The following is a 25,947-nucleotide window of genomic DNA, read 5'->3' on the forward strand; positions in this document are numbered from 1 at the left end:
TTTGCTAAGCTGGTTCTCTTTCCAGAAATGCCCTTTCTGCTTCTCTCTGTCCTTAGAAGTTGCCAAGTAGCAAACTTTATGTTCTGATTGACCCACGTGGTTTTTAAAAATTAAAATTAGTTGCCAGTGCTTATAAAAATCCAGATTTCGTGCTTCTCTGGATAAGCCAGAATCTCTAGTCCTCAAGGCCTTGGGATCCTACATGGTGATCAAAGGCCTGGGACATGGGACACGGGCTCTACCATCCTCTGGTTCTGGGCTCTTCCAAGGGCACTGGGGTCTCCCAGCTTCCAGCATTTGACTCATGTTCTAGACCATGGAATTTAACAATTAAATGACATTGTATCCTTTGCTAGTCATCTCTCTCTTTGCTTGTTTCTTCATTGAATGTGCACTCTGGGAGGAAGGGAAGGTGTTACTTCTGGCCAGTGGGGCAGTGGTCAGCGCTTAGCAAGTCCCTCCATAAGCACTTGATTGACAGAGACCATACACTGTGGTCGACAGTTTACTTCCTCCAGGTATGTCTCCTCTCTCCAGCAAGACCGCGAGTTCCGTGCAGTGGCTACCATGGTAATGAGCACTTACTGATTTGACCTTTTACTGTTTTATTTAGAATTTTTACTTGGATAACAGAGGAAAAAAAGAAAGCAAGGAAACAAATGAGAAAATGAATGCGAAGAACAAGGAGTCCTTGCTTGAGGTATGTTTAATTTTGTAGAGTAGAATAAAAGAGAGTTAACTGTATTTTTAAATGATTTGCTTCTCAGAACAATGGGCGATTCTGAGACACACTGAAATTTTAACTTGGGGTTTTAAAATCAAATCATTACTAAATTATAGCGATTTAGACAATTAAACTGGTTCTTGGAGTCAGTTGTTAAAAAGTTTTGCTTTCGACAATGTATTTTACTCTTCATGAAGTTGGATTCGTAATTCTTGACTAAAAGACATGAATCCACATAAAACTCATCTCTGACCATATATTTCATTGCTTATGTGCTCCACAGTCAGGCGTGACTTCTTTGCAGTGAATTCTAAGGTGCCCTTCCAGCAGCCAGGTGTGGTAGAAAGTGTGAGATTGCAGTTAAGAGATCTGATCCGAGCTTGCCTCTGCCTGTTGAAGTTCATGTGTTATTGGGCAAGTCCAAGAACCTTGGTTTCCTGTATTGTATTGAATTATTACAAAGACTTAGGGAGGCAGTGGAAGCACAGCATGTAAAGTACGGTACACATGTCTGGATTATCACTTACAGGGCTGTGTTCCAGAAGTTCATTTGACGGTTGATTTTCTGAAACTTCTAATGAGTTTTCACATAGCAACTTTGCTCAAAATCAAGGCTCTGTACCCCGACCCTAATGCAGATGCACGCCAGATCACAGGTCACAAATGGGCATAGGAGCCCCAGACAGATTTTTGTTGTCCCCGACAACATGTTGACCTTTTCTTGAGTTAGGAGATTTGGGGCTTCTCTTGAAAACTCAGAAGACCTGTTGACACCTTGGCCCACATTCCCATCTGGAGCCAATTCACTGATGCTGAAGGGCACCCTCTCCCAGGCACCAAGGCCTGCCCAGACCCCTGCACAGGGTTCTAGCCCTGCCAGCACTCCCAGCCCTGTTCCCGATGGAGCAGGCCCTACAACCTTGCTGCCATGCACTCCCAAGGTCCTGGAGACAGGCTACAAGTTTTGGTTCCTGGGACCAAGAACACAGTGGGTATTTCCCAGGGAGGCCAACGGTGGGAGTGGGGACATTCTTTCTGCATTTATCAAAGAGTCTCCAGGTTGAGTTGAGGGAGATAAAGCACCAGGCATCCCCAGCAGCAGGGAGATTCAGGTTCTGAGCATCCCCAGCAGTGATGGACACAGACAGACATGGAAGGGGAGTGAGCAGTTTCCTGACACAGCCCTTGGCCATTAATCAGTGCTTATTGCATCAGCAGCTGTCTGTAAATCAAGGACTGGTTATGCCTTGGTTTATACAATTGCCTGAATAGGTCTTGTTGGAAGACTTCAGCAGTTTTTCAAAAGCCGGATGGGAAAGAAAATACAAAGCATGTTATGCTGTGAAAAATCAGCATTATCCTGCTTTCGAACTTGGACTCCAAATCTGCTTGAATTTAAGAGATCGTTGAAGGGCTCTCGCGTCCCCCGCACATGCCTGGGCACCTCGGAGCCCCTGTGGTCGGGCCCCAGCCCGGGGTCTCCCACCACGCGCGAGGCCAGATGTGGAGGCACAGCTTGGAAAACCGGGACGAGAAGCGTTTTGTGCCAGATCGCTGCTGCTTATGTGCGGAGACAGAGTAGATCTCCTGGGGAATGAAATCAACGCGTGAGCCTCTATGGAGACCCCAAATTTAAAGCAGGGCCTGAAAAACTTGGCTGATGAGTTTGCCAAACTTCAGGATTATCGACAAGCAGAGGCTGAAAGAGTTGAAGCCGAAGTAGTCGAACCTTTGCAAGCTTCTGGAAGTGGAAGGGAGCAGGACCCTGTGGTCTGTGCCCCCCATGTCCTCAGCCTGCCTTTTGTCTGTGGAAAAACATTAGCCAAAGAATAAGCTTAATCCGAGAAGTGAGAAAATGCAGAAACAAAGGAAAACAAAGGAGACCAAATAATAATAGTTTAGTCATTAAGCAAAGTCAAGGACCTTTGGTTCCTCCTCAAGGGCCATAGATCACATTCTGCGCCATATCCGGTGAGCTGTCTTATAGGTACTGAAAACCCCACCAGGTGGAAGAAGTTAACTACATGATGAGCAGACTGTAGCCATGACATAAGCTGCCACAATTCCAAGAATCGGCCTCAAAGAAATGGAAACAAACCGACCCTGGAACCTAAGATTAACTGTACCTAAAACAATCAAGATGACGCTGATCAGACCACCGATGATCAATGTCAAGATGACGGTCAGAGCTGACTGTGCTGCTTCTGCATGTAGCCCCCTCCCTCCACCTATAAAAGCTCTTGCCCTCTGACTGTCAGTGGGGGGAGTCGGCCTCTGGAGAGGCGTCTGCCCTCCCCACCAGTTGCCGGCATTCAAAATACAGCAAAGTTTCCTTTCCACCAGACTGGCCTCTTTATAATGACTTTTGAGCAGCAAGCAGCTGGACCCCACTTTCGGTTACGGAACCCACTGTAAAAATGAAACGAGATGACCTCAAAGCAACATTAACAGCAAAGAATTGAGGAGCTAAACAGTTAACTCAGAAAGAACACGTCAGAGAAGCCCATCTGATCGACATGTTATTTCACAGGCAGAAACTGAATTACAGGGACTTCCCTGGTGGCACAGTGGTTAAGAATCCACCTGCCACTGCAGGGGACACGGGCTCAAGCCCTGGTCCGGGAAGATCCCACATGCTGCAGAGCAGCGAAGCCCGTGCACCACAACTACTGAACCTGCGCTCTAGAGCCCACGAGCCACAACTGCTGAGCCCGCAAGCCACAACTACTGAGCCCGTGTGCCACAACTACTGAAGCCCGTGTGCCACAACTACTGAAGCCCGCACGCCTAGAGCCTGTGCTCTGCAACAAGAGAAGCCACCGCAATGAGAAGCCTGCACATCGCAACAGAGAGTAGCCCCCCTTGCCGCAACTAGAGAAACCCCGCGCACAGCAATGAAGACCCAATGCAACCAAACATTAATTAATTAATTAATTTTTTTAAAAGAAGCTGAATTACAAAGAGCTACAATGTATGCTATTCGAACAACTCATCATCTGGAGGAAACTACTGACAATTTTGAAAAGCAGAAAACAAAGAATATAAAGACTATATTTTCAGAATTTATCACTATCGAAATGTTATTTCACGGCAAAGCTTTAGACGTCTCCACTACTACCTACCAAAATACACAAAAGATTGGTGAAGAAGATTTAGAGGTTTTCTGAAATTCTCTGTATCCACCAGATTGTTCATCCCGTTTAGATATCATAAGAGCAAATTCAAAGTCACGTCTTCAGAGATCAGTGTCAGCTAAGTGTGCATCTGGAACAGGACAGGTATCCACCTGTCGACTAAGAAAGGATCAACAAGCAGAAGATGACGATGAAGAGGATGAAGGCTTAGATGTTACAAACGAAGAAAATGAAATTTCTTAAGTAAACTTTGCACTTCCATTTTCATCTTAAAGGACTCGGAATCCAGAATTACTAAAACTGTAAAACATTATACTGGCTTGATACGTTAAACCTCAAAATGAAATCCTACTGGAAATGGAGGAATTATTAAAGGAAATTTATGCGGACCAAAAAAAAAAAAAGAGAGAGAGAGAGATTATTGACAAGGCAACTAATACCAGCTAAACTGGGGGAAATTGGGAAAGATATGAACAAAGATGTCACCCAGATGCACTACACATACATTTACTTGAAGGATGCAAAATTAAGTTTATTCTGCTTTTATGAGACTGAATGAAAGGAGGTTGAGAGTTATAAAAAACCAAAGCCAAAAATAAGTTTGAGTGTTTGAACTGAAAGATAGAATAATATGTAATTTTCTTGTACTGCTTTTAAAATAAATTTATTAAGAATTATATACTTCTATGCATGTTTTGAGTTTGAAACATCTGCACCTAGAAAATGTACTTTGTCACTATCCTTTTCTGATACTACAGTATTAATAATTGTCTTCTTTGTTCTTTGATAAGAAACTATCCCCTGAAAAGGAAATCTCGCCATTTTTGACAACATGGATGGAACTTGAGTGCTAAGTGAAATAAGTCAGACAGAGAAAGACAAATAGCTGTATGTCTCATCTATGTGTGGAATCAAAAAACAAAAAACCTGAAATCATAGATACACAGAAGAGATTTGTGGTTGCCAGAGGCGGGGGTAGGGATGCATGAAATGGCTAAAGGGGGTCAAGAGGTACAAACTTCCAGTTATAAAATAAATAAGTCCTGGGGATGTAATGTACGGCATGGTGACTATAGCTAACAATACTGTATTGTATATTTGAAAGTTGCTAAAAGAGTAGATCTTAAAAGTTCTCATCATAAGAAAAAAAGGATGTGTAACTGCGTGAGGTGATAGATGTTAACTACACTTAAGATGGTGATCATTTTGCAATATATACATACATCAGATCATTAGGTTGTATACTGAAAACTAATACATATTCTATATCAATTGTATCTCAATGTAAAAGAAAAGAAAATTATGCCAAAAATAAAATATTAATGTACAAAATATTTTACGTATAGAATTGTATATTTTAATTTTTCCATTTACTAGCAGTGAAACAGTAATTTTTTCACTTACAGGCACAGGAATAAGTTTTCTATTTATCAACTTACAGTAACAGAAATAGACTTTAGGTAATGCTTTCTTTTATAATATACCAAGATTGTACTCACAACCTTCCTTATGAAGCTGGGGCTATCGTTACTCTGATTTTGCAAGTAAAGGCACCGAGGTTGAGTCACTTGCTCAGGGTCACAGAGCTAAGTGGTCAAGAAGCCTGGAAGTCTAACTCAGGAGCTGAGACTCAACCACCATGTTCTTCCTGTCTTTTGGCAAATGGTATGCAGTGTCAATATAAGCATTCAATCAAAGCTGTAGACAAAACGATTTTTAGCTTGAAGGCTAGTTGGCCACAGTTTGTTTAAATGTGAACAAAATATGTGTTTTATCTTTCATGGGTTTTATATCGTTGGAATCTCAATTTCAGGAGAGTTTTTGTGGAACATCCATCATTGTGCCAGAACTAGAGGGAGCTCTTTATTTGAAAGAAGATGGGAAGAAATCCTGGAAAAGGCGCTATTTTCTTTTACGAGCTTCTGGAATTTATTATGTCCCCAAAGGAAAGACTAAGGTCAGAAAAAAAAGATATGCTTTTGCAAAAAGGCATTTCATGAAAGTGAAAGTAAAGAAATCCTCAGGTGGTAATTTAAATACATTCTGCTTTGCTGTGAGATTCATGTTACTACAGTGTTTATACAGATACATATCCTATTAGGACAGAATTACAGAAATCCTGAATCTTTCCACTGCTCTCTCTTGAAGGTGAAGAGTTTTATCTACTTTAAAGTCAGGTTTCAGAAATTATGACTGAAGCGCTTTTTTAGAAATTAATTTGTTTCTTCACATATCGATCTTTGAGGACTTTCCCCCCCCTTTTTACTCTATTTTTCTGTAGTCATTACAGTAAAACTTCTTTTATCTGGAATCATAGTGGTATTAGAAGTCTTGATAGAGTTTAATTTAGATTTTAGCTTTTATAACTTGAATATTTAAATTGTTCTCTGAATTATATGCATTTCCCTGCCTAATTTAGCAGAGTATCTTAGATATCATTTCACTTCTACTTGGTAATTTAGGATTATTGCCTCAAATCTACAAGCACATAGTAAATTTGTCTTCTTTGAAATGTAATTTTAACTCTCATTCTAACTCTTAGCTTTTTCTAAGACCTTTCTTAGATGATGGCCATTTCCATCCTTTGCTCACCTTTGCAAAGTTGTAGTCTGTCTCTCTTTCTATATCTGGAGTAAGCCAAATCGTCTTGCCTTCACTGCCAAATCCAGGGCACCCCCCAACGGCATATTTTCAAATTGCAAGCTGCTTCTAATAAGGCTTGACCCACATCCCTTGCAGGTGAAGTCATAGTGACTATCCAGGGCTATTCCCACTAGTTAGAAGACTGTCATCTCTGTGGAATGCAGGAGAGCATTATGGGAAATTCTTGGTCCAGAGCAGCTACCACTCCTATTTCGTTTCAGTCTTAGAATTCATACTTTCCCCATCTGTGCTATCTTCATTCCAGTCCCAAGCGCGGGGGGCATAACAGTTGACCCACAAATTATTTGTTTTATTTTAGAGATGTTATGTCTTCGGCATTTACATATAAGTGAGACATACAAGCGTATCAAAAACAACACACTTAGGGAAGAAAATTAGAAGCATTCACATTGGAGTTGGACAGGCATCCTTTCTGTCTCTGCTGCCATTAACACTAATGGAGGAACTAGCCAGGAAGTCAAGAAAAAGAATAACAAGTATAATTACTGGAAAAGAAGAGGCAAAACTCTCTTTATTCACAGTCAACATGATTGTCTACCAGACAATATAAGACACTCAACTGAAAAACTTAAGAGTTTGGTCCCAGTGGACCAAATAAACTTACCAAATAAGAAATTGTTTTCCTTTATATAAACAATATGCAAATTAAATATGCTGCAAAAGATTCCATGCGTTGCAAGAACAAAAAAATACAAAATACCTGACAATAAACTTAACAAGAAAGGTTCAAGATCTTATATGGCATAAAATAGAAAACTTAATAAAGGAAATGAGTTCGAACTGAATAAACAGAAATGTACAATGTTGCTGGATGAAAAGATATTAATTCTCCCCCCAATTTTTCTATATATTCAATTCCAATAAAAAAATGTCAATAGGATTCTTTTTACTTGAAGTTCAAAAACTGATTCTAAAATTCATCAGAAAGAGATGCGGTTCCAAAACAGACACACACAAAAATTTTAAAGAACATTATGGAAGAACCCCTCCTCCCAAATGTCAAAACATTAGACAAAAACAGTACAGGAAGAGAAAACAGATCAACAGAGAGCCATCTAATATAAGAGAAATTCAAGTGAGCATTTTATAGCAGTGGGGAAAGAATGTGATACTCAACAAATAGCATTGAAATAATTGTATATCCATTAAAAAATATAGCTTCCTACCTCATACCATGTTCCAAATTAAATCTTACGTTGATTAAATGTATTTGGACAAAATTACAAAATATTAGGAGAAAATATATGGTCAATATTCTCATAATTTGGCAGTGGGGAAGCCTTCTTAAACAAGACTAAAAACTCAAAATTTTAACAAAGAAAATTGGCAGATTTGACTATATAAAGTTGTGTTTAACTCTCCTTATGACCAGAGATACCAAACAAGAAGTTAAAGACTAGCTGTAGAGTCTGAGAGTACATTTGCAGCGTGTATAACCTGGTATGAATATCCATAAAAAGACTTCAGCAACTCATTAAGAAAAAGATAAACACACTCATAGAAAAACAGCAATGCTTACTGAGAATTCACAGAAACAGAAATATCAGTAGCCAGTGAATAATTAAAAAGTTTCTCTATCTTATTAGTAATCGGGAAAATGTAAATAAGTGAAATTTCTCCTCCCGTGAGATTGATAACACTAACAATATTGATGATATGCAGATTTCATCAGGAGTGGGTAAGAAAAATGGGCACTCTTATGTACGGAAGTTTGTAATGTAAGCTAGTACAGCCAACTTGGGGGACAGTTTAGCAAAATTTTTGCAAATATAATAGGGAATACCCCTTCCAAGGACAGCTCCATGTTTGGCAATCTACCCCACAGAAACATTTGCTCATATGCACAATATATTTTGTAATAGCAAAATATCGAAGTAACCACTAGTCATCTATAGTAGGATGGTGGTACTGTTATGCAGCTATACAAAGAATGTGATATATCCTTTCATATGTCCTAACATAGAAAGACCCCAAGATATATTGTTAAGAAAAAGAACAAAGTCATGGAAAAATATTGAGAGTAAAATCTCATTTATATTTTAATAATTGTATATATGTATGTGGGTATGTCTGCACATACATAGGTATATAAATGTATCCCCAAAAACATTTGGAAGAATGTCTTCTCTAGAGAAGAGAATGAAATTAGAAAAAAAAAGAGTGATGAAGGAAAATTTTTGTTTTACTATATATAAAATAACTTATTTTTAAAATTATGATGAATATGTTTTATTTTTCTAATAAAAAAACTAAAACTTTGAAAATCAGAAGAAAACATCTTACAAGAAAAAAGTATACTACCATATATAAAGGAATAATTGTGCATTGAGATGTAGCAATTCTACCCTTTATTTTTTTATTCATTAACTCAGTAAAGAATTATAGAATGTGAGGGGGAAAAAGTAACAGAACAAATTTGTAATTGAAGTGTAATCAAATATGTAGATTAGAGGTTGATGTCTTCTCAATGCATATTATATATGGAGGAGAGTGTTGTTTCCACAGCAACACCACCAGCCCTAAAGAGAAGGCATGAAAGGAATCTTTTCTCCTCAGGAAGAAGTGTATGAAGTGTGTGCGAATTTTCTGAGCATCAAATTTACCTCTCATTGTTCATCCTGAGGGGGACTTTTTTCTAAATGCTCAGTCATGAAATCCATCAATGACTTAGAATGGCAAAAGACAAAATGAAATATTTGACTAGGTGCTCGGTCACCTTGTCTGAACCCCATCAGTAATGATTCCAGTCATCTCTGGGAGTCCACGCGTAGGTGCTAGAACAGCAGTATAATCTTTTGCTCCACTTTTGGTCTGTGGCATGCTGTTTTGCCTGGATGTGCTCTTTCCTTCTTAAAATGTAGGCTTGGGTTTTAGAAAGCTATACGTGGTAGATGCTTATATAAATTACCTGAAATTCTGTATTTTCCTACTAAAATGTAATGCCTCGTTGTGCCATGAAGAACGACCTTAGAAAAATATTACTTGTCAGCTAGGTTGAGGTTATTTTTTCCTTCTCTTTCAGACATCTCGAGATCTGGCATGTTTTATACAGTTTGAAAATGTCAACATTTACTATGGGATTCAGTGTAAAATGAAATACAAAGCACCCAGTGACTACTGCTTTGTTTTAAAGGTAGGTTTAAGAAGTCCTTACTTTAGATCTGTAAGCAATTTAAGGTAATGTTTCCTTTTAAGAAGAAAAATGTTAAATGTTATACAGTTAACTACAAGTATAACATAATAAGCTTTTTATTGTAAACCAAAATAGGAAAGGGGGAAACATTTCTACCATCTCAGATCATTTCTCCAAAGCCTGTTATTTGAGTCTCAAACTTTCAAGTCAATCTGTCTGGATTTCTTCATCACTTTATGAAAAAGAGAACTCTATATTTTGAACAAATTTTAGTTACAATTTTATTGACAAGACAATCAGTCTTTTAGTTCTTTATTTATCAGACTCTTATTCCATTGTAAGACATCTTTAGAAATTAGGAAGTTGACAAGATTTTCTAGAAAAATATAGAAAATACAAAAAATAGGAAAATATATCTTTTTCTAAAAATAGCATTACTGGGTCTTGAAACTTTTTAAGGTGCATATTATCAAAAGGCAATAGGTATTATCAGGTGTCTGGTAAGGTTGACATTAGCACCATATTTTGGAAGGTTGGGCAAAAGTAACTTTTTTTTTTTTCTTGCGGTACGCGGGCCTCTCACCGCTGTGGCCCCTCCCGCCGCGGAGCACAGGCTCCGGACGCGCAGGCCCAGCGGCCACGGCTCGCGGGACCCTCCCAGACCGGGGAACGAACCTGCGTCCCCTGCATTGGCAGACGGACCCCCAACCACTGCGCCACCAGGGAAGCCCCAAAAGTAACTTTTATCTGCCAGCTGTAACGACTGACCCCTAGAAATGAACTCAGGGAATTTATGCAGCTGTTCTGGCCACGCCATTTTCTCCGACCTCACAGATTCCTTTCCCTTCACAGCCTCACACCAGAGAGCAGGGGTTAGCACATTCCACTTGGCCCCAGTGCAGGGCTGTGTACAGAATTTTTTTTTCCTACAAATATACTTCATTTTTTATTATTTCTTAATTGAAGTATAGTTGCTGTGCAATGTTATATAAGTTACAGGTGTACAATATAGCGATTCACAATTTTTAAAGGTTATACTCCATTTATAGTTATTATAAAATATTGGCTATATTCCCTGTGTTATACAGTATATCTTTGTAGCTTATTTTATACCTAATGGTTTGTACCTCTTAATCCCCAACCCCAATATTGCCCCTCCCTGAAATCCCCCAGAATTTCTCCTTTCTGAATCAGGGTTCCTCTGTTTCCTTCTGGGTTAGAAGTCTATGGAACAGGTGTTAACGAGACCAGGTTCCTGGTGAGGCACCTTTGTATGTCCGTCACCCATCCACCCCCAGGAAGACCCCATTACCATGTTTCTGGAAACATCCGAAGCTGGACTCTGTGTGTGCATGTGTGCTCCTGGCAAAGCTGTCACCTCTCCCGAGGAAGTGGGCCAGTCTATACTATAGGTTTACATCATTTTCACAAATTCAGGACAGTGCTTACATTTACATTGGTAGCAGACATATTCTTTGTCAAGAACCCTGTCACTGGAGGTGATCATGAACCCACTCCATCATTTCAGAGGCGCCCACACTCGTGTGCCACTGTCACACGCCTGTTACTCCAGGAGTTGGGTATCGCCTTGACCCAACCATTCTCAAAACCCTGATGGGGCACAGGCAGCCTGGGCATCCCCTTCTACTGCTCCCATTTGTCTTTTAAAAATGCAGCAGTTTGGGCTTCCCTGGTGGCGCAGTGGTTGAGAGTCCGCCTGCCGATGCCGGGGACACAGGTTCTTGCCCCGGTCCGGGAAGATCCCACATGCCGCGGAGCGGCTGGGCCCGTGAGCTATGGCCGCTGAGCCTGCGCGTCCGGAGCCTGTGCTCCGCAACGGGAGAGGCCACAGCAGTGAGAGGCCCGCGTAGAGCAAAAAAAAAAAAAAAAAAAATTGCAGCAGTTTGAAGGAAACGCCATTTCTTTTCTTTTTTAATTAAACTTTATTTTGAGAATTGTACATCCATATGCAATTGTAAGAAATACTACAGAGAGGTCCCATGTGCCATTTACCCAGTTTCTTCCAATGGTAACATCTGGCAAAACCGTCGTACCATGTCATAACCAGGATATTAACATTGGTCCAGTCAAGATTCAGAGCATTCCCATCACCACAAGGTACCCTCCTTTATAACTACACCCACTTCGCTCCTATTCCCATCCCCATCTTACCCCCTGGCCACCACTAAGCTATTCTTCATTTCTATCCCTTTGTCAGAAAATGACATGTCTTAATGAACAAAAAGCACACGAGAAATGTTTCATGTGTAATGCAATGATTTAAGCACTTTCCATATATTAACTCACTTAATCCCTTTATCAGCCTTATGAGGTGAGAGCCACAATTCTCCCTAGTTTGTAGATGTGGAACCTGGGCACAGAGACTCCCGACCAGGAAGTGGCTGAGCCAGGATGAGAAGCTGGGGGGTGGCCCAGAGGCCATTCTCTCGGACACTGTTTGCTAGGACACAGAATCTCTTCTCTGCCTCCCCCCAGCCCAAGCTGCCCTTGAACTTTGTCTTCATTGTGTTTCTGTCTGCCCCCATGGCCCTTGTTTGCAATCCTGAGACCCTGAGAAATTACCAAAATGGAGGCCCTCCTTTGCACATGGGCATGCACTGCACCTCTGCAGCACTGCCCACATCTCTTAGGTAGGGAGAAGGTTTTAGAGAGAGGTTCTGAAATGCTGGTCAATAAACTGGCCGAATCAGAGTCAGGGGAGGCTGGCTAGAAATACAGGTTCCAGGGCCGGGACCCACTGAATCAAACCATTTAAGGATGGGGCCCAGGAATCTTAGTTTCTCCTCCGCACGGTCCAGTTTTGCGCTCAGAGGATCAGAATGCGTTCTAACTGTAAGCGTCAACAGTCAGGGCTCACCAGCTGGTGACGGAGTCCACTTCGGAGCGGACAAATAGAATGAACGTGGTCAGAGGGGGCAAGGGCCCAAACCCGTGGCCAGGGTCCAGAGGCTGGAGGAGGGATTTCCAGCAAGAGAAAGAAGAGCTCTCAGGCCTAGAGGTTCCCAGGCTGAGGATTTAGACCCAGTGAGCGGGGTGGGAATGCGGTTTCTGGTGCTGACTCACAAGCTTGGAACTAGGTCCCAGAATCATGGGCTGAACTGTCTGATCTGGGACACAGGTCACCCTGGGCTGCACTGAGCGTGGCAACGCTGAGACCGAGGGCAGGGCCTCCCAGATGGGAGAGAGGGCTCAGAGGTGAAAAAAAAAAGCAGGCCTGATGATCCAAGAACAAACATGAATCAGGACAAACAACCCAAGGGGAACACACATTTCCCTTTCCTCAGAATGATCAGTTCTGTTCTCAAGCCAGTTTCCTTACGGGCAATCACCCTGCTTAATTTGCTCTTAGGCATGCTTCTCAGTTCCTTCCCGAAATATTAGGAATTTCTATTCATTTGCTGAGTAAAAGTGTCTGTCATCGTTTGGAGAACCTAATTTGTTTATGAACATTTTGGTCATTTATGTGCCTTTCTGTCCACCGTGGGGAAAAAAATTCTTGACATGCAAATACTTCATGAGGGTGAGCAGATTTAAAGAGTTCAAAGAATGTGCACATACATTGCAAAAGGAGTTGGAGATTATGGCGAAGCATGTTAAGAGATCGTGTGATTCCACAGACATGCAAGGGCTGAGAAGTTCAGCCCGGGAGTTTCTTACTCAGGATAAACTCACGGACTATCACAGTCTGTGGTGGGGCGCTGTCGGGAAGATGGGAATTTGAGTCCTGGCCTTGTCACCTGGCGCATTGTCGGGACTCTCTAAGCTTCATTGCCCTCTGCTACAAAGTGGAAATAAGAACACTTCCTGGGGACTTCCCTGGTGGTCCAGTGGTTAAGGCTCCTTGCTTCCACTGCATGGAGCATGGGTTCGATCTCCCTGGTTGGGGAACTGAGATCCTACGTGCCGCATGGCACGGCCAAAAAGATAAATAAACAATTTTTTTTTTTAAGAAAGAACACTTCCCGTGCAGATTAAACAATATATGCCCATAAGACCATCAGTGCAATGTCGAGAGACACAGCCAGCAAGCAAGAACTGGAAGGCATTCTTACTGCACTCTAGAACCAATTAAATATTTCTATTGACCAGTGGTTGTCAAACTTCAGAGTGCATGGGACTCACCAGGAGAGCTGTTAAAACACAGGTGGCTGGGCCCCCAGAGTTTCTGATTCTGTGGGTCTGGGATCAGGCCCCGGAATTTACACTTCCACCAAGTTCCCAGGTGATGTTGATGGCCCAGGGGCCACACTCTGAGAAGGCAGTAGAGACATCACCTGTCCTTTAAGAGGTTGAGCAGTATGGTCAGTAATACAGCAATAACTTTGTATGGTGACAGATGGTTGCTAGACGTACCCTGGTGATCATTTCATAATGTAGGCAAGTGTCACATCACTAGGTAGTGCACCTGAAACTAACGTAATATTGTACATATCAACTACATTTCAATTTTAAAAAATTAATAAGTAAATTAAGAAGTTTTTTAAGAGGCTGTCCATACTCACAAGAAAGGACTTGGTACCCCAGAATCATTTCTGCCCTTGTGCTTGCTCTTTGATGCACACTCCCCTTTCCTGTGAAGTTGCTCCTTTGGGAATTTGTTCTCACTGCATTCTGAGGTGAGGTCTGATGGGGCAGTGGAAGTGACCATCCTCCAGGAGGAATTATGTCTCTATTGAGCTCCGTTGAGAGGTGGTGAGGGGTCATGGGAAGAGTTCTGGACTTCTGCTCCATCACTCACCTATTCCCTACCCTTACTCTGCTACATTTTCTTCACAGTCTGAAATTACATTACTTAGTGTTTTGTATTTTTATTGGCTTTCTCCCCTAGTAGAATATAAATGCCTAATCAAGTATGAGCTCACCTTAACCTGATTACTTACATCTGCAACAATCCTGTTTTCAAATAAGGTCACATTCACACAGATACCTAAACAGAGGGTTAGGACTTCAGCATGTCTTCGGAGGGAACACAATGAAACCCATAATACCCACCTACTTTTCCAAGCTAGAAATAGAGAACGCATCCTTGAAGTCCCTCCTCTCCCCTCTGTTGTCCAGTCCCTTAAGTTCTGTTTTCTATGAGAGACGGCTCACATGCAGCCCTCTCTGTCTGTTTTCCTCCTCACTCCACGGCCCCAGCCACCACTGCTGCCTGGATGCCCTGCTGTTCCAAAGGTCTGATGGCCCCACTGCCTAGAGGACAACGTCCAGATGCTATTTTGACACAAGGCCCTTGACTCCACTTCCTCTCCACCTTCTTTTCTGCCTCTTCTTTCCCTGGCTCCCAGGTCCTGGCCACACAGAATTTCTACACGTTCCTCAAATGTATTATAACATTCTGTCACTTTGTCCAAAGAGCCTTTCTCTGGTTTCCAACTTTTACTACAAACTTTACCATGTCATAGAGTGATCATACATTTGTTTACATATGTCTCCCCCAGTGACATCCCAGCCTCCACTTCCTAAGTGCAGTGTGAGTCTTTCTTTCTCATCTCTGTCTACCTAGGGATTGGTATATTTCTGAGCACCCCAGATGTATCTGTTGAATGCACAGGTCCTTGGTTCTTGTTATGCTTCTGCCACTCTCTTTGACCTTGGATAAATGGCTTAACTTCTCTGGTCTCCCACTGGTAAGTTTAGAGGATCTGTAAGATCCCTTTGAACAACCATCTGCAGGTGCCCTGACCTGTGTGTGCTGCATGGCACATCCTGCAGGAGCTTCTCTTTCTGTGGTCAGGAGCAACCAATGGCGGAAGAGTCTAACCAGTGGCATGGAGCCAGCATTTTTCCTTAAACGTCTTTGCAAATATTTTTTCAGCGAAAAGCTCAAGGGAGTAAACCCCTTGGCAAGGTCCTAAGACACGACAGAAGAATGAGCACAGGAACTTCCTGTATGATGTCCTGGGAGCCTAGAAGGTTCCTGCCTTCACGAGGGAGACAGAAAGGAGCCCACTAGGCAGCTTATCTTAGAATCATAAAACCTGAGGATCACGAGAGACCTTCAGGGTCATCTGATGCTTAATTCTTCTGTATACAGTCTTAGTACACATGTGACATAAGGAAGTTGGTGAGACGCACCCCACTAATGTTGGAGAAAATGAACCAAAGTCTATACTTTGATCTCCTGATCATAGGAGGAGCCATAGTTAGAACTCAAGGTCAAGATTTCTTGCCTCTCTTTTGTGCTCAACAGCCATTATGCTTAAGGGAATGACTACATTTTAGTCTATTTAGATGAAGTACATACTTAAGAAATTGTTGATTGTGCTGTTTAAGTGGATCCCTCTACCCAGACAGTTGCTTTCTTTGCAAGCACAATACAGTCTAAGTCTGCTCCTGGGAACCTGGCTTTCCCATGACATGACATGCACCAAAAAACAAACCAAAGAAATTTTAATATATCAAGCCAAAGGTAACAAGATCAACTTTTAAAATTCCTCCAGAAACAAAACAAAACAAAACAACAGCTGCTTTCTAAGAACTATAGGCATCAAATTGCTGGAGAGACCCGTGTTTTGCCCCTCTTACAAGACATTCAGAACAGGAATGCCATTGGAAATTAAGGAGCTGTTTCTGGTGCTGAAAGACAAGGATGTTCTGTATGACCAAGGACCCGTGACTCTCCTTCCCCTTCGTGCCTGCCCATCACTGTTCTCTTTGATCAGGAGCTCCTGGAAGGCCTGGATGACCCCTAGTGCAGCACCTAGCTCGTTGCCACTTAAGATTAGACAGAAATATTCCTTCTCTGCACCATCCATCTGGAGGCCAAAATGGCCCATTTGGGTAAGAGATGACAAGACGGGGTGAAACCCTGAATCCCTGGTAGCAGAAGTAACCCTAGGACTGATGGGGAGTCACAAAAGCATTAATCCCTTGACATAAGAATTACATCAGGTAAGTTCCTTTATCTGATAAATGGAGAAATGATTCGGACTTCTTGTAGGGCTAGAAACGTGATAAATGTGAAGGCTTTCAAGCATTCAAAAAGCAGGGATGAAAATGATTATTGATAATATAGTAAAAAATGCTTGTGATAAATCATGTCACTGCTTTCTGAAATTCTTTCCAAATTTAGCTTCTGTAAAAAAATATACTCCTGTTCCTAATTCTAAAATTGCTACCGGTAATTTTGGCCACCATCTCAGGAAATCTCATACACTGTGAGAATTTTTAAATGTTTTTGAAAGGTGCTAATAAGTGAAGAGCTTATAAACGGTCTTTGAAATGGCTTTTTCTAGCATCCCCAAATTCAGAAGGAGTCCCAGTATATCAAGTATCTCTGCTGTGATGACGCAAGAATGCTAAATCAGTGGGTTACGGGAATCAGGATCGCCAAGGTGAGAGAGCGTTCGGACTCACCCTATCTTTGCTAACCAGCCTCCTGACCTGGGTCCAGTCTTTGTGCTACTGAGAAACAGCTGATCCATTCTTACTGAGTCAATGCCATTAAGGGGTCAATGCCATAGATATTACCTTATTTGCCCATTGGTTTTTTTTAAGTAAATGAGAGTGGTTGATACATGGACCTCTCCCATGACCTGAGAGTCAGGGATTTACTTTCACATGAGACATCTCAGCTATTGATGTATGGAGAGCTTTGCAAGTGTCTTGTGTAATTAAGAAACATGAGATACAATCTGCAGTAGAATTACATAAAGATATATGTCATCACAGTGCGTGGCTAAAGCTCTCCTCTAATGGGGAGGTGAAGGTATTACCTGACTCTGCTAATCTGGAAAATTATTTAACATATGAAAACATGATTTGTGGATTTTTTTCATTGAAATACGTCGACTAAAAAATATCTCAGGAAAGGAATAAAAAGAGTAGTGATGAAGTCCTTTTTTCCCTGAATTTGCAGTTTGCAGTTGAGTGCAGAATTCGGGATTACTCTCTTGCTTCTTTTGTGTTCTCTCCCTAGTATGGAAAGACGCTCTATGATAGCTATCAGCGTGCCATGGCCAGGGCAGGGCTTGCCTCTCGGTGGACAAACCTGGGCACTGTCAACGCAGCCCCACCAGCCCCGTCTTCTACAGGTACCTTGCAGAGGGGAGAGTCTGACACCTGTTCAAAGCTCAGAGGTCGTGTTCAAACTTATCTAATGTATTTCATAGAAACAGAACTTTGTAGACACTGTACAGAATACATTCCCTCCTGATGGTCAAATTTAAGATCCCGCCCCCCCCCCACACACACACTTGTATCTATTTCTTTATAAGTGACCTTTAGCAAAGCTCTGACCCTTTTTTCATGATATGCCTGTGGACAAGATGGTGATCACCAGCTTAGGGTGAGCTTGTAGGGAGCTGTGTCTCATCACAGTATAGATGTGATGTTTGTCCGAGGCTCCATTAGTGCCCAGCAGGCTGCTTGCACCAACAGTGAGATCATTCCTTGGTGTTTTGCCTCAATAACATCATGGCTAGAGCCCCGTACCCAATTCTGGACATCACATTTTTGTTGTTGTTTTTTTTGGTTTTTTCTGTTTTTTTTGTGTGGTACGCGGGCCTCTCACTGTTGTGGCCTCTCCCGTTGCGGAGCAACAGGCTCCGGACGCGCAGGCTCAGCGGCCATGGCTCTCGGTCACAGCCGCTTCGCCACATGTGGGATCTTCCCGGACCGGGGCACGAACCCGTGTCCCCTGCATTGGCAAGCGGACTCTCAACCACTGCGCCACCAGGGAAGCCCTGGACATCACATTTTAATGGTAATATAACAGCTACTGGTTTATATTTTTAAGAAGGAGGGCAAGACATTGAGGGATGGAGTGGGTACTATGCATTGCTTTATATACACATTATTTCTTGTCCTTACAACCACCCTGCAAGGTATACATTATTATCCTCACTCCACAGTTGAGAGAACTGAAGCTTGGAGAAGTTGGTATGTAGTACTTCTCAGTGGTTGAGCTGTGATTCAAACACATTGTCTTTATGATACATAATGGTTGGAAGAACTTGAACCATTGTGGCCAGTGATTTCATCAATTGTACCTCTTAATGAAACCCCAATAAAAACTCTAGACACCAAGGCTTGGGGGAGCTTCCTGGTTGGTGAACATTCAAGGAACCAGGTGGGTTACATGCCTTGACTCCACAGAGAAGGGGGTCTACGTCCAGGACCCACCCAGACCTCGCCCTGTGGGCGTCCGTTGTAATAAAACTGTAATGGGTGAGTATAGAGCTTTCCTGAGTTCTACAAGTCATTGTGTTGAATTATTGAACCTGAGGGGTCGTGGGAACCTCTCAGTTTATAAAGGGCTGGTCAGAACTGGCAGTTGGCTGGCATTGAAGTGGAGGCAGTCTTGTGAAGGTTGTACCTTACACCTGTAGAGTCTGGTGCCAACTCCAGGAGGTGTCAACTGAATTACAGTCCACCCACTTGGGTGGAAACAGAACCCACATCTTGCCAGGACCTTAGCTCTACCAGTTATGTGTGTGTGTCAGAGGTCACTGGGGATTTGGGGGTGCTGTGAGATGCTATTTTGATAGGGCACCACTGAGCCCACATCCAGACACAGGCATCCCTCCCATGAAGTTCCCAAGAGAAAGATATAGACACAGGAACCGTGGCAAATTAGAATTCCATGTTTGATCAGCTGGGCTAGTGTTCATAACTCCCAATTCAAGGCTACCTGTTAGAACAAGCTAGAGCATGTGGTTTAAACTCAAAGCTTGAAATGGGCATCTCTCTCGCCTAAGTTTCAGCCCTAGCCAGAGGCGACTATAACACCAGGGATTTAAAGAAAAAGAGGAAGAAAAGAAGGGAGCAAGAGAGGAGGGAGGGGAAAAGGAAGGAAGGAAGGAAGCAGAATGACTGGGCTGGCTCTCAACCCACAGGACTCTGCCCACCGTTAACCTAGTATATAGGAAATCTGGAGGTTGAGAAAAGGAGAGGGTAGGGGGAGTGAGGCTTCTCCAGCGTGGGGAGAGGGATTGGGACATCCTTTCCTCCTAGAGGGCTCGGCATACGGTAGACACTGAGTCCGTCACAGATCTGTCGACATCAACCACAACCGGGCCCTTAATACCGCCTGTGGCTCTTACTGTGTTTCTCTAGACCAATGGTTCTCGACCGAGGGAGATTTGGACCCCCAGGGAAGACTTGGCAATGTCTGAAAACATGTTTGGTTGTCATGCTTTGGGGGGTGCTTGTGTCATCTAATGGGTAGAGGCTAGGGATGCTGCCTGTCCTGCAATGCACAGGACAGCCCTGAACAACAAAGAATTTGCCAGTCCCAGATGTCAGTAATGTTGAGAAGACCTATCCCAGTCAGTGTAATCTCCTAGCTTCTCTAATTGTTTCAGACATTCTTCACTCTCCTCAGATTTCCAATCTCCAGCCCCTTTACACTCAGCAAAAAAAAAAAAGGAACCATCAACTTTCCACCACCTGACCCAGTGACTTACCTGCATCTACACCCATCCTAGCCCATGTCTATTGTGTTACCTCCTAACAAGGGCCGATTCTTCCACGCATGCTCTCATCCCCTATTCTTGCCCCAACTGGAGTCCTGCAGCGCAACTCTGATGCTGCCCCTGGAGTTAGCTCAGACGCCAAAAGGGCACAGTCCTAATAAGGCTGCCCTTCCTTCAGATGCCAGCCACACTTCAGGGGTCCCCAGGCCACCCAAACTTTTGACCTACCAGCCACAAATCTGGAGGTTTCCCAGAACCCCCTTAGGTTCAACAGTTCAACTCACAAAACTTGGGAGAGTGCTACCCTTATTGTTACAATGTTATTATAAAGTATACACTGGGACTTCCCTGGTGGCGCAGTGGTTAAGAATCCGCCTGCCAATGCAGGGCACACGAGTTCGGTGGGGAACCTCTGGTACGGGAGGATCCCACATGCCGTGGAGCAGCTAAGGCCGTGTGCCACAACTACTGAGCCCGCCTACTGCAATTACTGAAACCCGCTCACCTAGAAGCCCATGCTCCACAACAAGAGAAGCCACCGCAATGAGAAGCCCGTGCACCACAATGAAGAGTAGCCCCCGCTCACTGCAGCTAGACCACACGCAGCAATGAAGACCCAACACAACCAAACAATAAAGAAAGAAAGAAACATTTTTAAAAATTAAAAAAGTAAGTAAAGGATACACATCAGGACCAGCCAAACGAAAGATGAATAAGGTGAGGTCTAGGAGGGTCCCAGATGAAGAGCTGTGTCCTCTGGAATCAGGGTGCATCACCCTTCCAGCACATGGATGTATTCACCACCAGGAAAGCACCACTGTCCAGATTTTTTATTGGGATTTCACTTCATCGACATGATTGATCAAATCATTGACCACGTGACTGAACTCAATTTCTAGCCCCCCGTTCTCTACTCTGCCGATGTCAGGCTGGCCCAAAGCCTCAACCCTCTAATCAGTCGGTTGGTCTTCTGGTGACCAGCACCCATCCTGATCCACCTTGTTTGCATAAACTCAGATGTGTTCCTAGGGGCTGAATAACAAAGACACTCTGATAGCTTGGAAAATACCAAGTTCTGTGCCAGGAACCCAGGACAAAGACCAGAGAGATGCATGATTATGCCATTCTCTTCTACTTTCTCTTCTGCTCTACTGTTTTCTTCTCATCAATATCCCTCCCTTCTTCAAAGAAACAAAATCAAATTTAAAACCCTCCTACAACTCCAAATCCCCCTCCAGCTAGTGCCCCATCTGACGAGCAACTATTCTAAAAGGTGGACCATATTTGCTGTCTCCATTTTTCTACTTCCTTTTCACTCTTCAACCCATTTCAGTCAGGCTTCTTTCTGCCTCTACTACCTGGTGGAAAATGCTCTTGCTAATCTCACCAGCGGCCTCTGTGTTGCTAAAGCAAACTACTGTAAACCCCTCTTTTTAGTCCACCTTTCAGCAACTCCAACACAACTGGCCACTCCTCCTTGAACCAATCTCCTCTCTCGGCTTTCCAGATAGCACACACTCCAAGTCCCCCACCCCGCCCCCCCCAACTTCTCTGACCACTCTTTTTTTAACCTCCTATAGTAACTCTTCTTCTACCCCACCTTAAACTACCCAAGACCCATCAATCCTAACCCTATCCTCATTTTACACTATCTCCCTAAGTGATCTAATCCACCCCCAGCACTGTGTATGAGCTGACCACCTATATAGCTACGTAAATCCAATCCAGGCTTCTCTGTTGACCTTCAAACCCGTGTTTCCGACTGTCTGCTCATTGGCTTCACGTGGCTCCTTCCCAGACACCTCAAACTCAACATCGGCGAAACTGAGCTCATCCTCTTACCCTCCAGACTTGCCGCCCGTTGTTGTCCTGTTTCCATCAACAACATCATCGTCTGCCCAACTGCTCCCGCAGAAAACATGCAAGAAAACTCACCTCTAAATCCAGCCACTTCGAAATCCTGCTGCCTCTACCTTCCGAATATTGGCCAAATCTGTCCTTGCCTGTTTGTCTCCATTGCCATCAACTCCTAGCCACCACGATCTTCACTTGGCCCCATGGGGTGGTGCTTCAGCCCTTCAGATGGTTTCCACTGCTCTCAGATTAAGTCCCCAGTCCTTAGCAAGGCCACCAAAACCTGCAGGAAGTGAGCCTCGCCCATCCCACCTGCCTCTTTCCCCACCCCTGTCTTCCTGTTCCTGTCACAGAGCCCATCTGCTTTTCCCACTTTTTCAAAGCCCCAAGCACCATCCTTTTTCAAGGACTCCTCAGATGCTCTTCCTCTGTTTATGATGCTCTTTTTTTTTTTCTTTGTGGTACGCGGGCCCCTCACTGTTGTGGCCTCTCCCGTTGCGGAGCACAGGTTCCGGACGCGCAGGCTCAGCAGCCATGGCTCACGGGCCCAGCCGCTCCGCGGCATGTGGGATCTTCCCAGACCGGGGCACGAACCCGTGTCCCCTCCATCGGCAGGCGGACTCTCAACCACTGCGCCACCAGGGAAGCCCTATGATGCTCTTTGATTTCATGTGGCTAATTCCTGCCCAGCCTCAGATCTCAAATGAATTGTCCTTGGTAGGCCAGTCATAATTAATAATCTGTGTGATTATTAGTTTAGTATCTGTTCCCTCCTCCAGGCACTGAAGGAAATCATGAGGTCAGGGACTGTTTCTGTCTGGTACATCATAGTTTTCCCAGCACGGACCGCAGTGTTGGGCAGATAACAGGCACTCGGGTAGAATTCGAAGATGGTTGGGACGACAAATGGAAAAATGAATTAATACCTGGTAGGGTTTCTCTGAGGGTGAAGTAATGTGAACAGCCTTAATACTAAATGCAAAATGCATGTTCATTCCGTTTCTCCTAAATGAATTGCTTAAATCCAATTTTTGAAGAACACCATTGCAGCAGTCAGATGAGATGTCCATTGATCAAAAAGGAGGATCTTTCCCATGATGGAATATCTGTTAGTAGATAGTAAATTAACCCATCTTGGTTCTGCTGTAGAGTCTTATTTATCAAAATTAAGCCCTGCAGCCCTACAGAGGACAAATGTGCTGAGATCTTAAAATAAACCATACTGAGAGCATCCCTGCTTATTAGTAAATGCTTCCATTTGAGCATCTAAGGGGAAAAACGTCCTCAATTTAAACTTGCAGTTTATGCCTTAGAATGTATTGCCACGAGCACCTGCTGGGTGGGATTTTAAGCTCTAAAGAGCTATATTAGTGACCAGCTCGGAAGGAACTGAAGATGATGAGCTTAGAAGGAAGGGAAGCCACTTTCAAATAGAACGTGAAGTTCATTCTTCTCAGTTACACACATACGTACGCGATGACCGTGATCACATCTTAGCAACAAAGACCCGCTTGAAATGACGCCATCTTTTAAAATTCAGTTCTTCTCGTATATTATTATCCAAGCCTCTCTCTTCGCCTAAACTCATCACGCAAAATCACTAGGGCTCCTTGGAAGGTGTTTAAGGGACCCATGTCCATCCAGGAGCCTGGGACAAATCAAACCACACGTTCCTTGCAACAGCTCTCTTCCCTCCGCCGCCAAAATTAAGGTAAATGTCAAGAATAGTGTTGAAAAAACAAACGTTCCTTGGGATCAGAGGAGTTACTGGCTGATGGGCTCACTTGAACCTTGGGCTGTTTGGGGCACTAGTCAGGGAGCCTCCTTCATCACCCCAACAACTGTTTTCTGAGTCATTGGCTTGCAGAGTGGGGGTCACCCACAGAGGACAGACTTCCTGGACCTTGGACCCACGAGAGACAGATCAGAACAAGAACTGCAGCCGGGGAGACCTTGCATGGGCACTAACTCTCCCTGGGCAGGACCTGCTATAAAACCATCTGATAGAGCCTGGAGACAATCAACCCCAGGCCCCGTCAGTCTGATGCCTCCTCCGCTTCAACTTTTCACCTGGAATCCCTTTCCTCTCCTGCCCTCTCCCTCTTCACGTGGTTCACCCAGAGTCCTGGAGAGGCAGGGCCAAGTGGTGCAGGGTCACTGGCTGGGAGTGAAACCGCAGACGATTTGTGTGCCTCTGCTGTGATTACCCAATGGAAAATCCCGAGGCATCGTTCTACATCCAGAGTGTTTAGCAACAAGTAATGTATTCTCGATAAATGGCAGGGTTTTTTCTTTTATATTAGGAAACAGCCGTGGAGGCTTTTTTTTAGTACTTATTAAATGATTTTATGACTTTAGCCACTATTTTTCATCAGGACTCTTTCGTGGCAATTGGCAGAAATCCAACTCAATCTAGTTTAAGCAACAAAAACCAAGGGGGAGAGATTTACTATGGCACAAAACTAGGAAATCCAGAGGTAGGCTGCTTTCAGGCACAGCGGGATCCAGGGGGTTAAGCGAAGTCATCAAGATACTGTTTTTTTCTTGGGCAGTGTCCCCATGAGGTGGCAAGGACTGCCACTGGCTCTCTAGGCTAACATTTTTCACACAGCTGGAAATCTTAGTACAAAGAGAAAGCCCCACTTCCGAAAACGCCCTGGAAGGGCTCCATTGCATGCTTATACCTAAATCACGTAGCCACACTGAAGAGGATGCCAGTACAAGTGGTAGGATCGGCCCTTTACAAACCACATGGGTGAAGAAGGGGATGAGGGATCTGTCCCCTCCTGGGAATGCACTTGAGTTCTGTAAAACATATGTTTAATAAACTTCCCACCCCTAATTCCTTTGAGGTCTGCCAGAGAGACGTGACAGCAGGAGGAGTGGTGTTGCTACTTGACAGCTGGGACGTTAATACTGTGACCCCAGGACAACCTAGATCTGAAATTGGTGGCACCTACAGGATATACGAGTTATGTGGGTACCCATGGGTTGTCTCAGGATGGGGCAGAGAACCCACAGAAAAGATTAGACTTCTTGGTAAAGGGAGGACAGCAGCTTGGAGCATCTGAGAGATTGCTATAGATGTGACTTCTTTTGTTCCCACAGACCGGCAAAGACCTAGACATCCTGGTTACATAGCAATGTGCACTATGTTGTTGAGGAATCAGACTGTGTGTGTTTGGGCAAAAGAAGCAAAATATATATATATTGATAATTTGTGCCCTTTAAAGGAATTTCCCCTAACTGTCTTCAGTATTCAGCTTTGGTTTCTGTTTATACAAAGGTGTTTCCATTACCTGTAAAGAAAGATTTTGAATATGCATACAAAGAGGGAAGAGGGGAAAGAGAAGAGACCAAAGGAAATGAGGAGATTAAGCACTTTGGAATCTAAGGGGTTTAAATCTCTCAGGGGCGGCATGGGATGGGACACAAGGCCTTATGAAAAACTCTTAAATTTAAACATCCTAAGACCTTAAGAAGTTTAAACCTGTTACTTTCCGCCCTCCAGAGCAAAGATGTGGCTAATCAGAGAGAGACATTAAATAGTCATAGAGATAATCTTGTGTTTACGTGGCACAGGGTGTTAAGTTCTGACAGCGCCGAGCAGATGTGCCGAGGAGGGCAGCTCTGAACAAGGAGATGGCTGCTCTTGCTGAATGAGGAGCATGCATTTTTACAGCAAAAAACCTTACAGCAGAACAAGTTGGTATAGCCTGTTCCAGCCTTTTGATTGTATAAATGGACATGAACATATTTTTATTCTGAAATAATTTCAAACCTACAGAAAAGTTGCAAGAATAATGCAAAGAATTTCCATAGACTCTTGACCCAGAGCACCGATACTGAGTATTTGTCACATTTGCTGTATCATCCCCCTCTCCCTATCCCACCCCCCATATGTTGTCCCTAGACCTTTTTTTTTTTGGAGCCTCTTGAGAGTAGATTGACTATATTGTGTCGCTTTGTCCCTTAAATCTTCCCTTTGTGTTTCCTAAA

General features: G+C 43.4%; 1 protein-coding gene across 2 annotated transcripts in view; it reads left to right on the top strand.

Annotated features, from left to right (window-relative positions):
* The window catches only part of APBB1IP (amyloid beta precursor protein binding family B member 1 interacting protein), a 102,342-nt gene that overhangs the window by 71,709 nt on the left and 4,686 nt on the right, over positions 1 to 25,947 (top strand). For both annotated transcript variants that reach the window (XM_029236230.1, XM_029236231.1), the window contains 5 exons: positions 614 to 700; positions 5,672 to 5,815; positions 9,545 to 9,655; positions 16,915 to 17,013; positions 17,598 to 17,712. In XM_029236230.1, the coding sequence (XP_029092063.1) occupies positions 614 to 700; positions 5,672 to 5,815; positions 9,545 to 9,655; positions 16,915 to 17,013; positions 17,598 to 17,712 (556 nt within the window). The remainder of the gene's footprint in view (positions 1 to 613; positions 701 to 5,671; positions 5,816 to 9,544; positions 9,656 to 16,914; positions 17,014 to 17,597; positions 17,713 to 25,947) is intronic.

Source organism: Monodon monoceros, unplaced genomic scaffold (genome assembly GCF_005190385.1).
Source record: "Monodon monoceros isolate NGI ecotype Baffin Bay Population unplaced genomic scaffold, NGI_Narwhal_1 Super_Scaffold_21, whole genome shotgun sequence".
NCBI classification, from domain to species: domain Eukaryota; kingdom Metazoa; phylum Chordata; class Mammalia; order Artiodactyla; family Monodontidae; genus Monodon; species Monodon monoceros.